This window comes from Carassius gibelio, chromosome A6, assembly GCF_023724105.1.
Source record: "Carassius gibelio isolate Cgi1373 ecotype wild population from Czech Republic chromosome A6, carGib1.2-hapl.c, whole genome shotgun sequence".
In the NCBI taxonomy this organism is placed as follows: domain Eukaryota; kingdom Metazoa; phylum Chordata; class Actinopteri; order Cypriniformes; family Cyprinidae; genus Carassius; species Carassius gibelio.
This window is the reverse complement of record NC_068376.1, coordinates 2299451-2320841: the sequence shown is the minus strand read 5'-3', so window position 1 is coordinate 2320841 and position 21391 is coordinate 2299451. Positions and strand designations below refer to the sequence as shown.

The following is a 21391-nucleotide window of genomic DNA, read 5'->3' as shown; positions in this document are numbered from 1 at the left end:
GAATTGTGGAATGTTGTTAAAGAATCATGGAGTGGAATAACAGCTGAGAGGTGCCACAAGTTGGTTGACTCCATGCCACACAGATGTCAAGCAGTTTTAAAAAACTGTGGTCATACAACTAAATATTAGTTTAGTGATTCACAGGATTGCTAAATCCCAGAAAAAAAAAAATGTTTGTACAAAATAGTTTTGAGTTTGTACAGTCAAAGGTAGACACTGCTATTTTTTTGAACACACCCCTTTCAACTAATTGCCCAATTGCACAGCCTTAAGAGCGTGCATATCATGAATGCTGGGTCTCATTTGTTTTCTGAGAATCTACTGAACCTACTGGTAACTTGTTTGCCACGTAGCAATAAAAAATATACTAAAAACCTTGATTATTCTGGTTAGTACATTTTACTGCTATTATTTTGAACAATACTGTATATATATATATATATATATATATATATATATATATATAATTTTATAATTTTTTATGCTATTAATATTAATAATAAAAATCTATTCTGCCAAGGAATACAGGTCATTAGAATAAATACTCTAGATTATTTTCGGCGGTCATTAAGCGGCGTAACCATTCCAGTCGAATTAGTTTTATTTGATTGCTAGAATTTGCAACATTGTAGCCCAGTGTTTTTTATTACATCGTCAGACCTTGAATAATTATTGAATCGAATCATATTACTAACAGACACAATTATTCTGGCTAGTGTCATATGGCATACAGTAAATAGCCTGTTACTTTAGAAGATCAAATCCATCTCAGGTCAGTTTCTACTTCTTTTCCATAAGTATATAATCCATCATCATTTACATTTGCATTAAATATAAAATAAACACAGAAGGGCACGCTCCTTTACATCCATGTCAAAAATATTGTTATTGAATGATGAAGATTTCTTTTCATTCTTTCAAATATAATTTTTGTCCTGTTTTTGCTACAGCCAAAAAAACTAAAAATAGCACTTCAGATGAGAATTTGTGGTTGAAAACATCCAGACTGTGGAGTGATAGTGTGCTAGCTTTGACTTGTGGTTTCTCTCTCTCTGTCTTTTATTGTTTTAGGTTTTCAAAACCAGCGCCTATGTTCCTCGATCCAAATTTCAAGAGGCTATCAAAGATTAGCGGTTACCTGCCTCCATTTGGAGTAAGAACACAAGGTATTTCTTCCTTTCTGAGCTGCTTTGAGTCTGTTTTTATTTCACGTTTATTTCCGCCATGCCATATCACAAGAGAAGGGGGGGAAAAAACATGCAACTGAAGCATATTTTCATCTCAAATATGTATATATTTTGTAACTTAAGTTTTCATTGAGTAAAACTGTGTGAATTTAATTAAAACCATGTAAAAACTAATGAATTCTGTATTAATATATTTGAATATAATCTAGTTGGATATAATGTGTTTTTTACAATATTTTCACACAAATATTGCACATATTCAGACGTCTAAAGTTAAATATCCTCTAAGTGGTTATGTTGTCCTTCATCAAGAGTCCATTATTAAGGCGAAAAGCATCTTTCTAATTTTCGTTACAGTAAAGATGTTTATTTTAAACTGTAATTTATTCCTGTGATGCGCAGCTGTATTTTCAGCATCATTCCACCTGTCTTCAATATCACATGATCTTCAGAAATCAGAATAATATGCTGATTTGCTGCTCAGTTAATACTGATGCACAGTTATTAATAATGGTTATTATTTTTATTATCAATGTTGAAGAAAGTGTTTGCTACTTAATATGTTTGTGGAAAACATGATACCTTTTTTTCAGGATTCTTTGATGAATAGAAAGTTCAAAAGAACAGCCTTTGTTTAAAATAGTAATCTTTTGTAACATTATAAATGTCTTAACTGTCATTTTTGATCAATTGTATGCTTCCTTACTGAATAAAAGCGTGAATTTCTTTCTTTTTTATCTTACTTCAAACATTTGAATGATAATCTATCATGATTTCTAAAACATTAAAAATAATAATAATTTACATAGATGAATCCATTTGAAAATGATTTCATGTAGTTTAAAAAAAAAACAAACAAACAAGTATATGCCAGTATATTTTCCTCTAAATAAATGTCTACACATCACATACAAATTAAACTAATGTCAACTTAACCAGTCACCAAGAGCTCATTTCTCCGTGGCATCTTATTAATAAGGTTTTCAGTGCTTCTTTCATCCATTTAAAGCAGAAACACAAGGTATTTTTCAACTTTCAAATCACCTTCGTTCATGCCTGCCCTGGAGGTTTTAATTGTGATTACCTTCCAGCCTGTTTAAATCACAAATGTGCTTGTTTAGTGATGAGTTTTCCTCTGACTCTGATCTGCTTTGGCAGATGGTGTGGGACATTAAGAGCATTAAGAGCATCCGTCCCGCTGATGTTTCTCAAGTCGTGTCTTTCAGCAGAAACACTCACACATGAATTACGAGTCTGTGTGGGAATTGCTGCTGTCTACCGTGCTCTAATGTGAGGTTGAGATTGAAACGCACTTGAACAAAGCCCTAACACTATGGATTCAACTTTTTATGCTGCAGACATGAATGATGTCTTAAATGGTGTGACATGTTGAGGAAAGGTGTGCTATTACTTTTCCAAACAGACTATAAATGGACAAAGAGTGACTCCGATCAGTGGTTTTGTTGTTGCGTACTTGACATTTGAATCCCGTTCTATTGTCTAGTTTTTTTTCTCGAGTGGAAAGCCTTTCTGTTTTACTAAAAACAGCATGGCTTGATTGTGCCTAAGATAAAGAGTGTTCTAAACTTTGGGGGGTGCTGACAACACATTTTTGTGCAAACCGTGTGACCGTTATTACTGATAACTGTGTGAAGTGATGTGGAACTGTAATGCGGTCAAGAGAGCTGCCTGGAACTACATTCACCGTGCGTTTCCCAGAAAATAATTGCACACCTCAGAACGTTCGTCAGCCAATCACATTCAAGCATTCAACGGCCCCGTAATGTAATTTTGGTTAAACTACATCTTTAACGCAATCCAAAATTCTTGCATAGTTCACAAAGATCTTCCATCCTAAATATTATGTAGAGTTAGTGTAATTAAAAGCCAGATCATGCTGCATAAGCCTGCTAAAGGTTGTGATGAGGAATAAGTGGGCGGAATGACTAATATGGAATCACAGTATGAGTCACTTTAGTCAGTGTCGAAGATGCCTCAATGTGCTGTGGTTCGGAAACAGCAACTGAGTAATTTTCTCACAATCTCACAATTGAGTTATTCCTGTTAGAAAAGCAAAAAATCTAACAGCTGTTTGTTTTTTAGACCACTGAGTCTCCGGTGTGTTTTTATGTAGTTTTTCTCTCTAAATAAGTAAATAATTGTTTCCTCCGTCCACAGAAAGGATCATCGATCATATTTTACAAGCTACAAAGAGATATTCACTAGGTTCAGAACTGGACAGGTAACTAATGTCCACATAAACACTCACTCCTTTGCTCTTACAAGAACATATCGTTTGTTTATTGCATGATGAACCATATCTCATATATTAAAACTTCAGTGCTCTACAGACCATAATTTTCTCTAATGTTTTTTTAAATTTCTCCTGTAGATTAAGTTGTAAGAAGTGTATCATTATTGGCAACGGAGGCATTCTGTTCAACAAGTCCCTGGGCTCCCAAATCGATCAGTATGATGTTGTCGTACGGTAAGTTATTATAAAAGTTAAACAATTCTATTGATTTCTGCTTATTGTATGATGATAAAAGTAGACAAATCTGCTGTTGTTTCACATTTGATGAATGATTATGAATACAAACATTGATGGTTAATAATGTTCACGGTGGATCTTGTACATTATTACAGGAATATTAAGTAAACGAAGGCAATGTTGATTTGTCCCCTGGTTTAGACTGAACGAGGCTCCAGTCGCCGGGTTCGAGAAGGACGTGGGCTCGAAGACCACCATGCGTATCACGTACCCCGAAGGAGCCATCCAGAGACCGGAGCGCTACGAGAAGAGCTCGCTTTTCGTCTTATCTGCCTTTAAACTCATGGACTTCAAATGGCTGCGTCTCATGGTGTTCAAAGAAAAACTGGTAAGACATCCAAAAATCATAAATCATTAATTTGATTTATTTTGCATCCAGCAATAATGTTTCATTTTAAAATGTTTAATGCTATTTTCCTGTGAAATCAGCACAGAGAATGTCTCCTGATAAGAAACGAGTCAAACTATTTAAAAACAGAATTGTGTGATGCACACATGAACCAGTAGGGGGCAGCATAGTGTCTGCTCAGAACACTAATATTACACATGAATGCTTGGGGTCAAAAATCTGGATTTTATTTTATTTTTATGGGAGTTTTTTTGGTGGCCAAGTTGTTTTTTCTTGCCCCAACAATATTTTCACTGGTCACACCAAAAAAAAAAAAATAATAATAATTTTAGAAAGATTTATTTTACTTTTTTATTTATTTATTTGTTACCACATACAGCTTTAATGTGACCATAAATATCAAACACATTTGCTGGAAAACTATTGAATGCAAAGCAAAGCATTACTGATTTTTGCAGGTTTCAACACATTTCTACTGATGCTTTCAAGATTATAAAGTCATTTTTTCACTACATATTATTATCTGGTGACATATCTGCAGAATTTGCATTAAGTTTTCAAGGAATAAAAACACATGTGCAAGGTCAATGAGTGTGACATTTTCGAGACATTGCAGAATGAAACATCAAAAGCTGACCACTTTTCAGTTTGTGAAATCGGTTTTTGACCACAGGTAACTATGAAACTTCTTTTGCATTGTGGGTAAAGTAGAGACGGATGTGGGCTTTGTGTTTGACGTGTCTTTGATATGCAGCTGTGTGTGAGTCAGACAGTGTAGTGTTTCCACAGGTGACTGACAGGAACTCAGTGATGTGCTTAATTGTGTGTCCCGGGCTGGAGAATGGGCATCTTATCTCCCGGGTTTGGGTTTAGTCAAGCAGCTCGTTCTCTGTGTTATCTCCAGAATGCTAATGAAAATGGCGCACACATCTGGCCTCTCTTCTCTCGTGATGAAAGCCGACTCTGGTTCACTCAGCTCAAGGACGTTTCCCCAGCGCACAGCACTGTAATAAAAGTCACCGGTGTGGAACTGGTCTTGAGGAGCTGCTGGTAATATTTCTGTTGTCACGCTTTTAGCACTGGATATTTTTCAGTGACTCTGTGTCATAATAATAATAATAAATAAAATAATATTTTATTTTGCAGGCCAGAAAAGATTTAGTGTAGTCTTCTGGTTTTGAATCAGATTTTGACTTCCTGATTCAAAATTGAGTGTTACACATTCAACAAATTCTTCTCCAATTGAATACTTTTAGAGAAACGGCTGTAGAGATTAATGCAAAGCAAACCAGACGAAGGCCACACACAGGTTGTTTCCTGAAGGTTAGTGGCTTGGATTTGATACTCTATACAGCACACTTTCCCATGCGCAGCAGCTTGACTCAGTCTTTCTCTTTCTAAAAACACAGATACCATGCCTTCTGCCTTCTTTATCCTTCTCCATTAGAATCCCACTGCCAGCCGAAAGGCCATTAGGGCTAAGAGAGAACTGTAGAAGACGAGAGAGAAATTAATTTCTTGAATCTGGGACACAAGTGTTTTTTGTGGGGGGAAAAGTAAAATTTTCTAAATTTAAGGCCATGCAAAAAAGGATCCTGAAGTATAAAAATGTCTAATGTGCTGAAACATTTCTTATTATCATTGTTGAAAACAGCTGGATATGTTTTTTTATTTTCTGAAATCTTCGATGAATTTAAAATTCCATAGAATGGAATTTATTAGAAATAGAAATCTTTTGTAAAATTATAAATGTCTTTACAGTCGTTTTTGATCAATTTAGTGCATCCTTGCTCAATAAAAGTCTCGTTGATGCCCAACTTTTGAGCAGTATAACCATGAACCATGAACTACTAGTATATTTTAGATGCTTTTAAAAGTCTTAAAAAGGATTTACGTTTCATTCTCTTAAAATACAGCTTATTCTGGAAGGAGAAAAAAAAATAGTTTCATGCCATAGCGTGCGCTTTAAATAGATCCGTTACCATTTACTGAAAAAACAGTGATTTACTGAACAGACTGAACAATAAATGAACCAATTTGAGTCAAATTTATTTGTAATTTTGCGTAATGATAAACAGACAAAAAACTTTGCGGCAAAGACCAGCAAATTGTTTTCATTAAAAATGTCTCTTCCATTTTGAGAGCACTATCCATCACTGACCCGTCCACGTGAGACATGCTACAATCACGACTAATTAACACAAGAAATTAAGCAGAACGTGTAGCTTCGGTGAAGGTTTTGAAGTGTGCAGACTGTCTTCCGTTCAAAACATTCAGACAGGAATACTGATGAGGATAATTGAGAGGTCAGAGAGGAAGTAGATGTTTTTTCCTTTGTGTGTGTTTATTGGCCGTAGTCTTTGACGCAGAAATGCTCTCATTACTTGAATCTCTGTTGATTTTAAATTAAATGGCAGGTATGTCTTCAGAAAGCAAAAGAGCGGCCAAGATATCTTGTCGTAAATGATGCGTCCCCACAGCTAAATCATCAGTTTAGACTAATGCCACCATATGTGAGATGTTAGGCCTTTAGGAGGTTTGGGTTGCGTCAGCTGTTCTAGCTGTGGACGGGTCGTCGCTGTCCTCTTGCTTTTGTCTCCTCTTTGAAATCAGCTTCAAACACAGCCGTACAGAAAGGCAAACATGAGCAGGTGGACAAGGGGTCAATAAACTAGCTGCTGTTGTCTCTACTGTTAGTGCAGTGAGTCACGTCGAGCTGCTTTGGATGACTAATTGCAGAAGAGAAGGAACATTGAAAGAACATTTTACAAGAGAAGATTGCATTTGAGAAGATAATATTTCATTTGACTTTGATGATATGATGCATCTCAAAATTTGAGAACATTCAGGAATCGTTTTGAGAGCGTAAAAAATATGGAGAATATATAAGAAGGTTTGATGTGACTCGAGAATAAAGAGAAACATTGCAAGAATATTTCACAAGATTTAAAAAAAATGAGTGTAGTGGAAAAGATAAGATTTCATTTTTTTGATGCGAGACAAATTTTAGGTCATTCAAGATACTTTGAGATCATTTGAGATTTTAAGATTACAGGAAATTTAAGAGGATCTGATTATACTCAAGAAGAGAAGGAAATAATTTCACAAGAAGAATAAGAGAATTATTGAATTTGAAAACAATATTTAATTTGAGATGATTTGATGTGAATGCAATCGTAGAATATTCAAGGTTTAAGATAATTTGAGAACAAAGAAGAAGAAATGATTTGAGAAGGTAAATTTAGAAGAATAGAGAAGGGACTTTTTAAGGACATTTCACAAGATGGTTCAATTTGACTAAGATTATTTAATGTGACTCAAATTTGAGGCCAAGAGAAGAGAAATAACATTTCACAAGAAGATTAAGAACGTGATTGAATTTGAAAATCTAAGATATGACTAAGATGATTTGATGTGACTCAAATTTGAGATCGTTCAAGAAGATCTGAGGAAAAAAATGGTAATATATGTTTATCTACTGTTAATATACTGTCAGGTTAAGAAGATCCAGTGTGACTTGAGAAGGAACCTGGCTGAATTTTAAAAGATTTAATTTGATTTGACTGAAATTTGAGATCATTTGGGAACATTTAAGAAGAAAACATTAAAGATTTGACTTGAGAAGAACATTTCACAAGACGTTTAAAAACAGATACGATTCTGTTCGATTAAGATGATGTGATGTTACACCAATTTGAGAACATTTAAGAAGATTTGAGGTAATTCAGATTTAGTTCAACTCAAAAAGATATGATGTGGCTCTTAATGTTTGATTTAACATACTCAAGCTGAAAACGATTTCCTGAATATAGTGTTTTTCGAACCCTGGTGAACTCCTGTATTCTCTCTCGCCTTGGGCGCCAAATAACCTAGAGCCGGCCCTGGATGGCAAACATGAGGTCTAGGTAGGGTTCGGATCAGAGCTCAAGTCTATGAATCATTAGATGCTTTGTATGACATGTTTGGCTTACACACTGCAATACACTGGTGTGTATGAGTGTGAAGTGTCCTCAGAGTCTGGTGAGTCAGACATGAGGAGACAGAGAGCTGGGGGTCAAAGTCGGGGTCAGCGGCCGCAGAAAACCACACTGGTTTATGAATACCACAGTGTGTGTCAGTCCACCGGAAACTGATGGACTCTGATAACGTCTGCGACTCGCACCTCCAGAGTGTCAGAGCGACCATTGTTGTGTATGAGCCGTGGTGCAGGGAAACACAGGGCCCACTCCACGCCCACAGGTTACCCCCTAACATCATCACACAAAAATGTGACAGGACTCTTTTAACCAAAGGAAGGGAAGTTTGGAGTTAAAAACGAAGGGGTTTGGGGATTTCCCATCTGAGAAAGTATGTGAGTGTGTGGATAACTGACCATCAGAAAGTTCAGTCAGTGACTGATTTATTACGTTGATTTAAGTCATGAGTCTTTTTCAGTTTATTTAGAGATTCGGGTGTTCATGAGTAGATCAACCAAAAGTTTTAATAATGAAAAAAACTTTCTGGAAGCAAAATGCCACTTCTTTTCTCCTTTTACGAATTGAGTTTTGACAAAACTCAAAAGAAATTAAACATACACTATAATCTTTATTCTTCACCCACGTTTGATATTGTGTATATTTACACCATGTTGATAATATCAGAGATGAAAAAGCTTGTTTTTTGATTTCATTAACGACAATGAAAAGACAAAAAAAAGAAACAATGATCATTTATTTCAATGAAAACAATGCATTGTTAATTCATTCATTAACTAGTTATGTTTTGCATTTATTTAGTTAGTAAGTTATAATGACAGCCTATATATTTAACCCCCCATTTTTTAAAGATTTATTTCTACACCTATATTAAATGACTAAAAGAATTTGGAATAATTATGAATTGTATTATACATGTATTATTTAGCATTTACTGGGATTACTTACTTTAACAGTGTGCTGGTTTATTTCTTTATAAACCGATGCAGAACTTTATGTTTGGTCTGGTTCCTTTGTAAGTGTCTTTTAGAACTTTTAGAACTTTTAAAAGAATGATCATATCATATCCAGAACTTAATTGGCTGGAAAAAGGGCAATCATTGATGCTCTTATATTATATCTTATATATACATATATATATATATTCTTTGGTTTATCTCATAAGTTTAATTTAACATTTCAACCAAAATACATCTTGTTTTGCCGTAGCGCTGCACATTCAGCAGTGTGGTCATGGTCAGATTAGTTTTCCTCTTGTTGCTACGGCAGTGTTGAGTGACCCTCTCTGTGAAACAGCACAATGAGCCGTTTGGACGCACTACAGCTGCATCAGCAGACATATATCAGCCAGAGTTGAGAGTCTGTAATCATTAGTCAGCTCTTCTGCAGGTCTGTTTCGAGCAGCTCTGTGATCAGAGAAACTCTGCGATGTAGGAGGGGGATGATTGATACACGGTCTTCCTGTCTTCTTGTTTTTCATGGGGCTTTTAAAAGCCCCTCTGCTCTTCACGGTGCAGGGTATTATGTCCATCTCTCTCTGACCGAGCACGTCACATTTTCCACCTGTGTGTTTATACGAGTCCAGCACCGGACAACAGATCGATTCACCTCTGCTTCAGCGCTCGCTCAGAATATGTCAGGATTTGACCTGCACCTGCTTCCTGCATCATGAGGAATGCCGGCCAGGCCTGAAGTATAGTGAGGACTTTTAGAAAATTACTTAAAAAATTAATACATGCCAAAAGTTTGTGGTCAGTAAGATTTTTTCACACAAAAAAGATTGGGGTTGAATTTAAACCACTGATTCTTAGCAGCCTCATCTTTCAGAAATGAATATAAAATGAATTTACTTTCGCAGCATCTTCTCGACATGATGTTAACCAAACGTACAAGCTACACTGTTTGAGGATGGGTCAAGTTGTGCATGGACGGCCAACGTAGAACATAGGCTAGTGGGATACTGACGACTCGTTTCGGCTGTTTAGAGTCGATTCTTTATTTTGGAAGACAATATCTGTATTTTTAGTGCATTTTCAGCTCTACAGCTTTGCAGATCGTTTACATTGAACAACAGCTACATTACACACTCCATGAAAGGCATAATAAGTGCACTTTTTAAATTCTTGGAAAACCGTTTATGGCGACTGATAGCTGTGAGCATATTATACCGTGACGCACATGCTTTGTGTTACACCAGAAAGTAAGGCTCCCTGGGTCAAAGCACTTGTTGTTTTTGTGTAGTTGTGCGACCCTCTGTAAAAGCCTGTCCCTCCCTTGGAAAGAAAACAGGGGCAGGATGTAATTACACGGCGTGTTTATATGTAGTGCCGTGACTTAGGATGCTCCAGAATGTCCCAGGTGTGTTTCGGCTGCAGGTGAAGTGGGCATCCACTGTGCTCTGTGTTCAGACACGCTCTTGGCTCCAATGCTTCACCCTTTATATTCTTTTATTCAAAGTGAGCGGCTTATTTACTCAGCTGAGAGCGTTATTCAGCGGCCGCGGGGGACTGTTCTGTGTCAGCTTCACTTTCTGCGCTTATAATAGCGTATTCACAGAGCAGGAGTGTTTGAAAAGAAAAGCTGGTAAAGACCGGCAGCGAAGTCACGCAGGTTTATTCGTTTCACCTGTTTCTTGTATTAATTCAACTGTCTTCTGTGTTATGCTCTTGACGTCTTTTAGCGAAGTTATGACGGGTTCTGGAAGTCCGTGGCACGTGTCGTTCCCAGAGAGCCAGAAGACATGCGCATCCTGAACCCGTATTTCATCCAGGAAGCGGCCTTCAGATTCATCGGCCTTCCACACAACAAAGGTGTCATGGGAAAAGGGGTGAGGAGCAAACACTGGATAAATATTAAAGTATATTTTCTGGTATCACTGCAAATTGGCTTTTAACAAAATATTTTATGAAAAACTGAACAAAAAATGAATAAAAATTTATACAAATGTAGAATAATTTATAAATTAAATGCACACACAAATATATACTATTTTTATAATTTACTTGTGTATATATAATAATTTATATGTACAATAATTTATGTTTTTACATTTATTTATTCATTTGTTCAAATATTTGTGTATAGAAAAAATATTATGTATTTGATCAAATATTTCTGAACATTTTATATAATATTTCTGAATATTTTATGGAAAAGGGTGTGTGTGTTTTATGGAAATATGTGTGTGAGCCTGGACCACAAAACCAGTCATAAGGGTAAATTTTTCAAAATTGAGAGTTAGATCATCTGAAAGCTGAATAAATCATCTTTCCATTGATGTATAGTTTGTTATGAGGACAATATTTGGCCGAGATACAACGATATGAAAATCTGGAATCTGAGGTTGCAAAATCCCCTTTAAAGTTTTCCAAATGAAGTTCTTAGCAATGCATATTACTAATCAAAAATTAAGTTTTAATGTATTTGCAGTTGGAAAAGTACAAAATATCTTCATGGAACATGATCTTTACTTAATACCCTAATGATTTTTGGCGTAAAAGAAAAATCAATAATTTTGAACCTTACAATGTTTTTTTGGCTGTTTTTGACACCCATATTCTATTATTTTTTTATTTATTTTTTAACCTGTTTTGTACTTTTGCACAACAAGTCGCTCTTGAAATTGCATCAAAACCTCATCTATGATAGATAGTTTTAGATTGTTTTCCCTAAAATTTAACAAACAAACAATAAATAATCCATGTAGATGATCAAAATGTACTGAAATGACCCCAAACTCTCTTGCACTGGCCCGGGTCAGCAGGTCATCCTTATTGTTGCGCCCCTTGAGCTGATGTTGAGATGAAGTGTTGGACGGTCACATCTTCACCTGATCCTGAGTCTGTTTGTGCTCCGCTGTCATAGAGATGTGATCCGATGTGTTTCCTGTTATCAGCATGCAGCCGAGTGTCTGGAGCTGGATTAGTCCAGAGAGTGTCTCTCTGTGGTGATAAGACTTTCACATTGAGACTCATCTCTCCAGCCTGTGACTGGATGATCCCTCTCTGCTGATACACACACACACACACAACACACTGTGTCTCTGATAAAGTCAGTCACAAGGTGTATTATCTTGTCCTGGAGTGTGTGAGCAGTGCACTCAACTACCCTGAGTGTCCAGTCCATCCCTGGCTGGTCAGTGTTTGCTCCACAAATTTCATCTGTAGTATCAATTAAAGCTTGATTGTTTTATTACTAATAACAGGAAATGAGTACTTGACTACAGGTGTTTTTTTTTTTTTCATGTTACAACATTTGCAGCACTTGAATACTTTGTTTAATTACTTTTGCTCAAACAATATAGTTGTAAATACTAACTGCATAAGTTATAGAGATGAGAGATTTGTAAATGAATGTATGATTCTTTTGAGACGACTCTTTTTAGCGAATCGTTTGGTTTATAAAATTGGTCTAAATTGTTTATTTACGAATATGTCTGAACTAGATTAGTAAGTGAATCACAGATCATTTACAGATTTGTATTTTTTGTGTCACTATTATAAGTATATCATTTTTGTTTATTAGTGTAAATGTTCTTTTAAATGACTTAGACATCAAAATTTTGATTCAGATTCATTTTGATGAATTCAAAATAGTTTATCAATTTTCAGTGTGTTTATATAAATGTTGATGTTTGTGGATATATATAATAAAAGTATATATTTTATGTAAAGCACATTATTGTTTATTTTTCAAATAATACATTTTGTATCATTTTTCACACATAAATGTTCATTTTTCAATTTCACACTTTTCACTTCACATGTTTTCCATAAAACATTTTCTTAAAAGGTATTTTGCAGTAATGACCAGAAGCAATATTTTTCTTCATTAATTTAAAGTTTTCTTAAACTTGAGGGTTCATGAAGGTATCTTTACCTACATACTCAAGAATGACTGTTGGGTGTTTTATACGTGTCTCTAAACTGGTGCGCATGCTAAAAGGGTTTTGTTTTTCCAGAATATTCCTACATTGGGGACTGTTGCGATCACGATGGCTCTTCATAACTGTGATGAGGTGGCGGTGGCCGGATTCGGATATGACATGAACAAACCTCATGCACCTCTGCACTACTACGAGAAGCTCAAGATGTCTGCAATCAAAGAGGTAACCGCACCACACGGACACGTCTCTCTAACTCCAAATCTTAGAATTAAAAGAGGTTTCAACAGAGATACCATAGAAGAACCATTATTGGTTCACCTTTCAGTGAACAGTTCTTAAAATATGTTTTTTTTGTATAGGTTGAAGAATATTTTAATAATCTGCAAAACCTTTTTTTTTTTTTGTCAAAATAACCTTTTGTGCAATAGAAATGTCCCATGGGTGTTTAAGCTTTTCCATGGAATCATCGATACCAACAAAATAATTGTCAAAGTGTGACGTGTTTGATAACAGATAAAAACAGGAATTCACTGAAGTGAATTTGTCCCTCATATTTTTAGGCCCTGAAACCTGATTCATTTCTGACCTCTATATTATCACCGTCAGAAGAAATGTCTTCGATTGACATCTAAAAAGAGTAGAATGTGAATGTAAATGTGTCTGAAGTCCATCAGTGATGTCCGCTCGCTGGTTGATGATTTGGGAATATCCCGTCCGTTGAGTCATGTCCATACACAGGTCACATGACCTCACGCTGTTCTCTGTTCCAGGAACATGCAGAAACCTGAGAGGTCAGAGTAATGAGGCAGCGTTGGCAGTCCAAGCTGTGTGTGTGTTCTTCTTTCAGTGTTGAGGAAACTACTGTCGAACCACTAATAAAGTGAAGCAGTCATTTACATTTTTGCATTTAGCAGACGCCACATAAAATATGTAACTATTTATCCAGTTTAATAAAATAAATGAACACCAATAAAATAAAGTAAAAACTGACTCCAATATTTTTTCCACATCATGCTAAACTTTTAAGACTATGAGACATTCACACTTCCCAGAAAGTACTGATTATGGTTCTTTTGTATTGCAAACATGATACTTGACTCTGAACTGCTGCTAAACAGTATTCTTTTGTCTATAATATTCTGATCAATGGTGCCCGTCTCAAACCTAGATTGTCTACACTTCATCATTTCGTCTGTGTTTTGTTTAGGGTATGCGTACGAGCATCGCGACATCGCAAAACAGTATACCGTCGCTCAGCCTTTTCAAACTTCTTTTTGCCCGCAAACGAAGAACGAAAACGAACTTCAAAGTATTTCGGCGCCTTGAGGGAAATAAATAATAAGGGAATGAAACTTGCAAATGCTTTGGGACCGTACAAAAAATGCATAGTGTTGTTGTTGTTTTGTACAATTATTTTTAAAGAGATATAACCTTAAAAAATATATTTGGGTTATTTTGGACCCGTGCATGTATAGATACAATTAGATGTCACAAATACTTTTGTAAAATCATCTTTAAGTTATATTAGTGTCACAAAAATAAATGTAGCTTTTTTCCCACATCTCACACAGTTTTGAGATTGAATTTTTTTTTTTTTTGATAAACATGAAAATATATACTCCGATTGACAAACCATTACAGCTTGAAAATTGTTTGAAATGTAGAAATTGAAAGTTGAATTTATTTTATTGAGCAGATTATATGTTCTTATACATTTCATTCAAAGATGTATTCAAATAAAATTTCTCACCAGTATTGGGGAAAAATGGTTGTACTTAAATAATATTAAATGATGGTTTTATAAAATAATGATATTTTAGGTCCAAACATTAGTATACCGAAAGCAATATGAGGGTTATATTTGCAAGGCATAACAATGCATGTACACGATTACACTGGCATCACAACACTGGCATGAAAGAATAAAATAAGATACTTATTCGTTTTTTGTTTAGAAGATGCATGTTTTATCAAAAGGCGATTCAACTTAAATTGCAAATCAGTAGATGGCACTGTATTTCACAGTGATTGTTATTTCCTCTCTTTACCCAGAAGAGCATCTCTGTTGTTGTGCATGTTTACTTTAGGTGGGCCGTCCGAACTGCTTTTGTGGCTTGTGAAATCAAAAGCGCAGTCACATATGCAGACGTCATGGCTCTTTTAAAACTAGCACGTGACAGACTTTTGATGAGCGTTCACCCTATTGTGCTCTTTCTGTTTCTCTTTTTCTCTCACACACACCCAGTCGTGGACACACAACATATCCAAAGAGAAAGAATTTCTCCGAAAGCTGGTGAAGGGGGGCGTTATTCAGGACCTTACCAATGGGATCTGACGTCACGTCCCCGTCATGCAGCGGATAGATAGTATTCACCATATCACTGGTGACTGGCCTCCCAGCCGAAAGACTCACACTAACGTGAGCCGTCAGACGACAGAGATGTTTGAGCCAATCGCATGATGCAGCCGGAGGAAGTGACCTCACCTCATATGCTGGACAGTGTCCATGGCAGTCTCACCTCAAACATGGTAATGCTTTATTTAAGATGCCACGTAGATGAGAAAAAGTCCGTCCCTGTGTGCCACGGCGCCCGACAGAGACTGGAAACGTGCTGCTTTCTCCTGCTTTTTTACTCCATTGTATTCAGTATTTATTAGACAGTATTTTAATCGTCGTTGTTGAGATGCTTTACTTTTTAAGCTTAGTCAGCTTGAATGCTTTATCACTGTTCTCTTCAATCTCAGGCTATGCACAAAAGCACACAACAAATGATTGCCACTGTTGATTTTCTGCCGCTCTTCTGACGTGTGCCATTAAACCAATCAGCATCATTTGTTTCCTGCACCTTGCACATGTGTAACCCTCTGTGTATAACCTGATTGTGAGACCAGCCGGATTAAAGTATTATCAAGACTTCTACATTCAGTCTGAAATGGGCTTTTCATTTGAACTGTCAGTTGATGTGTAAGGGGAATTTAAATGCGCTACAAACAGGCTAGATGGAGATGTACATGAGCGCCACGTTTTTTAAGATGCTGTGTCAAGTTAAAAGAATTTAAACTTTTACATGCAGTGCTGCTCATCAGTGTCAGTTCCAAAACAGTCGACCAGTCAGAAGACTTTGGAGGCGGGGCAAGCGTTGCAAGCTTTTGTTTACAGTAGCAAGTTGGCTTGGAAACTGGAAATTGGCGGATGAGGCATTCTGCACTGTGCTTTTTTTAAAACCATTCCTGAGCACCGTGTCTCATGTTTTAAATGCAAGAATGCATTCGGTGTGAACGGCCCCTAATAATGCATATGAATTGTATGTTATAGTAGACCTTCAGTGAGTACTGTGTTAGTAGCAAATGACATTTCAAGTCAAAATACTTTATTCTCTATGCCATTGTTGTACCACCTATAAAATAAGTATTTTAATAAGTAAGTTAAAATAATGACATGTCAATAAAGTAAATTTTATTTCACATTTTTGAAGTACTACATTTTCTAGTTGAAGTACAACAGCTTTTCTCTATAGCGTCATTGATTTTAATGCACCTGTTGTGAGCTACAAAGTTGTTAATTGATACATTACCCATGATTCTGTGAAGAAATTAAACAAATTGAATGTATACCTGTTGAAAATCAGCATATGGATGTTTGGAAGCATGGCTAGTGGTTTATTTTGTTACTCTCATATTTTGCAATAAATTAAAAAAATGTTAACATTTTTATATTTATAAAACTATTATGATATAGTTTTATTATTTTTATTGCACTTAAATTTAGAGTTTATTTATAGTATAGCAATTTTATTTACTTTTATATAGCATTTGCACATGCTGCTTCACATTAATAAAGGAAAATAAGATTGTTGATGTTGTAAAACTGGTTATAAATCTCAGGCAGCTCTAGAGAAAACAATAGTGTTATTCAGCTCAGGTCAGTTCAGTGTTGATAAAGTTCAATAACTGGGTCCGTTGCAAACTTAGTGTCATTATCTTGCTCAATTTAGTTTGAAATAGTCAAAATCAATTTGCAATGCTATATCGTTTTTCAGATGCTTTTTTGCTTCAAATCAAAGTTTGTTTCAACTCATGCTGGGTTGGTTTGGTTCATGGCTCATAACGAAGCCTTGTCTAAAAATTCCCTATTGGAAAAAATAAACTAAAAAATACTTCCAGCACCAAGGCTGCTAACAAATTGGAGAGGCATTAATGCACTTGATTAGTATTTTGAAATGGCAAGCTTTGCCACTCTTTCTGCGCTCGTTACGCTTCTCGACCAATCAGATTCGAGAACTGGATCTAACTGCTTTATATATCAGTCTATTACTCATTATCTTCCTGTTACATGATTGAAAAACATCAGCACCTGTTTATGGAAAGCTCATGTTATTATTTAAACTTCCACCTGATCAACCTGCTTTTTTTCTCTCTCAAACAAACGGATGTTTATGTGTGCGGTCCGGCTGCTTGTCTCATGACTCACGGCGGCGCTGGGGTTTTCAAGAAGTATTAGGAATTTTTGAAGAGTCCGTCCCGTCAAGCTCTGTTCCTGGAAATCCTCCTGTTTGGTTTCTGAAACCTGTACAAATCCAGACCGTATGGATTCATAATCCACCTCTTTTCCTTTTTTTTTTCTTTTTTTTTTTTTTTTTTTTTTTTTTTGGTGGCATGACGTTCTGCTCCAGGCTGTTCAGATTCATGTAGCAACATATCAGAATGTGATTATAGTTTTTCACGTGTGTGTCTAGTGGGTGATGGCTTGTCTTCTGTGTGTTTAACTGTGTTCACCTGCTGGTTTAACCAAGGCTCTGAATCCAAAGACTCTTTCAGCACAAACACGAGAGGTCTGGATCAAGGATATTAATGGTAAAAGATTGAACCAGCAATCAACTAGTTACCAGACTAGTTACAGAGGATTACTCTAGATCAGTGGAAGAAATCAGCTGTTATGTTTCAAAGCAATATCATCATTCTGGATTTGGTTTTCTGTGTGTTTTTATGTTTTAATTTTAAGAAGGTGTGTTTATTTTTGTAACAAATGTATTGTGTCATCGTTTTATGTTAAATAATTTTGGTCGGTGACTTTACAAGTTCTCAACCTGAATATTTTGACCTCTTATCCATAGAATTGAATCAACCTGAAAAGTTTATGAATTTTTTACACTACTATTCAAAAGTTTGTTTTTGGAAAGGTTTTTAAATGTTTTTCAGAGAAGTCTCTTCTGCTCACCAAGGCTGCATGTATTTGATCAAAAATAGAGTAAAATTGTGAAATAATACAATTTATTAATGTAATTTATTCCTGTGATGCACGTATTTTCAGCATCATTCCTCCAGTCTTCAGTGTCACGTGATCTTCAGAAATCATAATAATATACTGATTTGAACATTTGATTATTATCAATGTTGAAAACAATTTTGTAGAAACGGTCATACAGTTCTTTCTGTATTTTTTTTTGATGAAAAAGTTCAAAAGTACAGAATTTATTTGAAAAAGAAATGTTTTATAATGTTATAAATGTGTTTACAGATTTTATTTTATTTATTTATTAGAAAAATATCTGAATGGTAGTGTATATGGGATTTAGAAAAATACACCATTTCGTTTTAGAGCCATTTCCATTTTTTTAATTAAAGTACATCACTGTCACTTTCGGTGGGATTTTCCTGCTGGATAAATATAAACAGTGTGAAAGAGTTAGTGAAAGTTACTGAGTTAATAACTTTTAATAACATCTTCAGTTGGGTTATAGTGAATCATGCCTTATAGTTTTGAGGTTATTAACTATGAGAGGAATAGAGGAACCGGAAGAACTCAACCCCTTCCAAGTGTTTTCCACAAACACTGAACCTTGAGATTCTTTCGAGCTTGTAACGTTTTCATTGATACAGTGACAGATGACTGCATGCTTCGTGGCTGAATGTACACTTGAGAAAACAGTAAAGAACTGTCACAAATCCACTGCCCTTTTTTAAATGTTTGTTATGTTATTAACAAACGTTATAAAGTGTTACCAGATGTCTTTTAATCGGCGTGTTAACAGTGAAATCTGGAATGTAAATCTTGCGAACAGGCATTTATAGATGAATTGTGTGGCTGGGATGCCTTTCCTTCTACCACGCGGCCAACGGTTTATGTGCTTGGAGTGCAGTACACAGATTTAGAAAGTAGTGTGAGATCACAGACAGTTGAGCTATGGACACAACGGGCAGGTGTCTCCTATTTAAAGACAATCCTTGACCTGGTGATACGCCGCGGGACGAGGGTTGGGAGCTGGAGGAGTGAATGGAGGCTGGAACAGGCTCTGACAGGTGCGTCTGTCCATGTAGGTGGGCTTCTGTGACACGACTGTGATGGAGAGGTCACATCCTGACAGCTTCACCCTCGGTGGAGCAGGGTTCGGTTACAGGCGGACTGAAGGCCAGTGTGTGCCGTGTTTTTGAGCTCCACCTGTGAAGAATCACTCCGCTTTGGCTTTATTCTTCCCGACAGGTCGTCGGCTCACACCCTTTCTTTTAAAGTCCAACAGAAAACACACCTTCGGCAGTTTCCACACCATCAAATGGAGCAGTTTAATGCCCTCACGCTCAGAAAGAGTTCAAACCGTAACAAGAGTTTAAATGTGGATTGTGCTTCCTAGAGAAGGGCTTTTCAAAAGAAGGATTTGTACACATTGAATGCATTTTTTGTTTTTACTCATTTAACTAATTTGATATTTCTGTTTCATTTTACTTTCTAGAGACTGGGGAATATTCTATGGAGATTTAGATTCTTGAGACACGGTTGTAAAAACCTCCATATTTAATGTGATTCTGTACACATGTGTGAACTTACGGAGAACTCACTTCATACATCCGATAGAAATCACACACACACACACACAGATGATTAAAAGATGAATTAAAAAAAAATGAAGACAAGTGAAGTTAGTGAAGAGAACAGATCCTGCATGTAAGTGCAAATGAAAACCCTAGTTGAAACAGAAAATAATATTTATTTAATAATCAGATTTAGAATGAGCTTTATTCGTCAAGTGAGTGCAAAAACAAAAGGTTTTTATTTTTTATTTTTTGGAGCTGAGAACAGAAAGAACATTTTAATAAGACTAAGGGGAAAAATACAAATAAATAAAAATAATAATGTAGCAAAACTGGGACAGAAGATTGATGTAGAGAATCAATTTATTTTATATAATAGTATATATATATATATATATATATATATATATATATATATATATAAAATAATATTTAATAAAAAGAAAAAATACATTTACATTTTTAGTTTTTTTATAGTCTAATGTTACTAATAGCGATTAGTACATACAGCTTAATAAACCAAATGTTTTCCAGATAATGTTCTAATTATTTTTTTTATTAGATTATAAAAGGCAATAATTTAATTTAAGGGGGAAGAGAGGAAATTTTATTTTTCTCACATGTTATAAATACACTGTAAAAATTCTGATGCATTTATTATGAAGTTGTAAATAAAACAGAAAGGTTTACATTACTGTTTCAGTCTTTCATCTAGCTCTTTCTTTGTCTTTATGACATTTAGTAGAAGTTTCTGAGTGAAAATTGTTTCAAAGTAAATCCTACACCAGATTCTTATTCGGTGTAAAGAGCATCAAGCTTGAAGTCCTCATGTCCTGGAGTGTTCATCTGTCTCTGTTTCGTAAAGGTCATCGCCTCGATCTTCATGTCACTCTCATCCTGAAGCAGACTCCTTGTGATTGGTGCATCTTAATGGGGTTTAATTCTGTCCGAATGTCGTCTGTAAAGCTACACCATGTACTTGTACCTCGGGGGAAGGACGGGTCTGATGTGGAAGATGAAGGTTTTGAGTTTGAGGCCCTTCTGGGAAGCGCGCGAGTGTGTGTGTGTGTGTGAACCTCAGAGTTAAGCATCCTCTCTATGTGCTGCTGCATTCTCTGGCTGGAGGCACTAAATATAAACTCCAGCGATGTTTACTATAACCTCTTAGTTTATAGTTTGTCTTAAAGAGGTTTCCAGCCTGAACGGCCATTCCTTCAAAAGTTCACTTTCTGCTGCTGGTTTATCTCGTCTCATTAGTGGGTTTGCTAAGACTGATGCTCAGATTTGTTTGACACTACTGTTCAAAACGTTTGGGATTAGCACAAGTCTTAGTCTTTTGCTCAAGGCTGCATCAAAAAATAGAGTAAAAAACAGTACATTTTGAAAAATATTATTGCAATTTAAAATAAGTGTTTTCTGTATGCATATAATGTCAAATGTAATTTAATTCTGTGATGCACAGCTGTATTTTCAGCATCATTCCTCCAGTCTTCAGTGTCACATGATCTTCAGAAACCAGTGTAATATTCTGATTTGCTGCTCACAAAAGTGTATTGTTATTATAACTATATATGTCTTACAAACCCCATACTTTTGAATGGGAGTGTACTTTGACCAAATTATGAGTTGTTATGGCTA

At 35.7% G+C, this 21391-nt stretch overlaps 1 protein-coding gene across 6 annotated transcripts in view; it reads left to right on the top strand.

Moving 5' to 3' along the window:
• The window catches only part of LOC128015249 (CMP-N-acetylneuraminate-beta-1,4-galactoside alpha-2,3-sialyltransferase), a 30246-nt gene extending 14380 nt beyond the window's left edge, over nucleotides 1-15866 (top strand). For 4 of the 6 annotated variants that reach the window (XM_052598927.1, XM_052598928.1, XM_052598926.1 and 1 more), the window contains 7 exons: nucleotides 1072-1166; nucleotides 3366-3429; nucleotides 3580-3675; nucleotides 3880-4066; nucleotides 10742-10888; nucleotides 13022-13168; nucleotides 15192-15866. In XM_052598927.1, coding sequence (XP_052454887.1) covers nucleotides 1072-1166; nucleotides 3366-3429; nucleotides 3580-3675; nucleotides 3880-4066; nucleotides 10742-10888; nucleotides 13022-13168; nucleotides 15192-15281 — 826 coding nt within the window. In that variant the 3' untranslated portion in view covers nucleotides 15282-15866. The other 2 variants (XM_052598929.1, XM_052598931.1) reach the window with 2 other exon arrangements.
• The last annotated feature ends 5525 nt before the right edge of the window (nucleotides 15867-21391 follow it).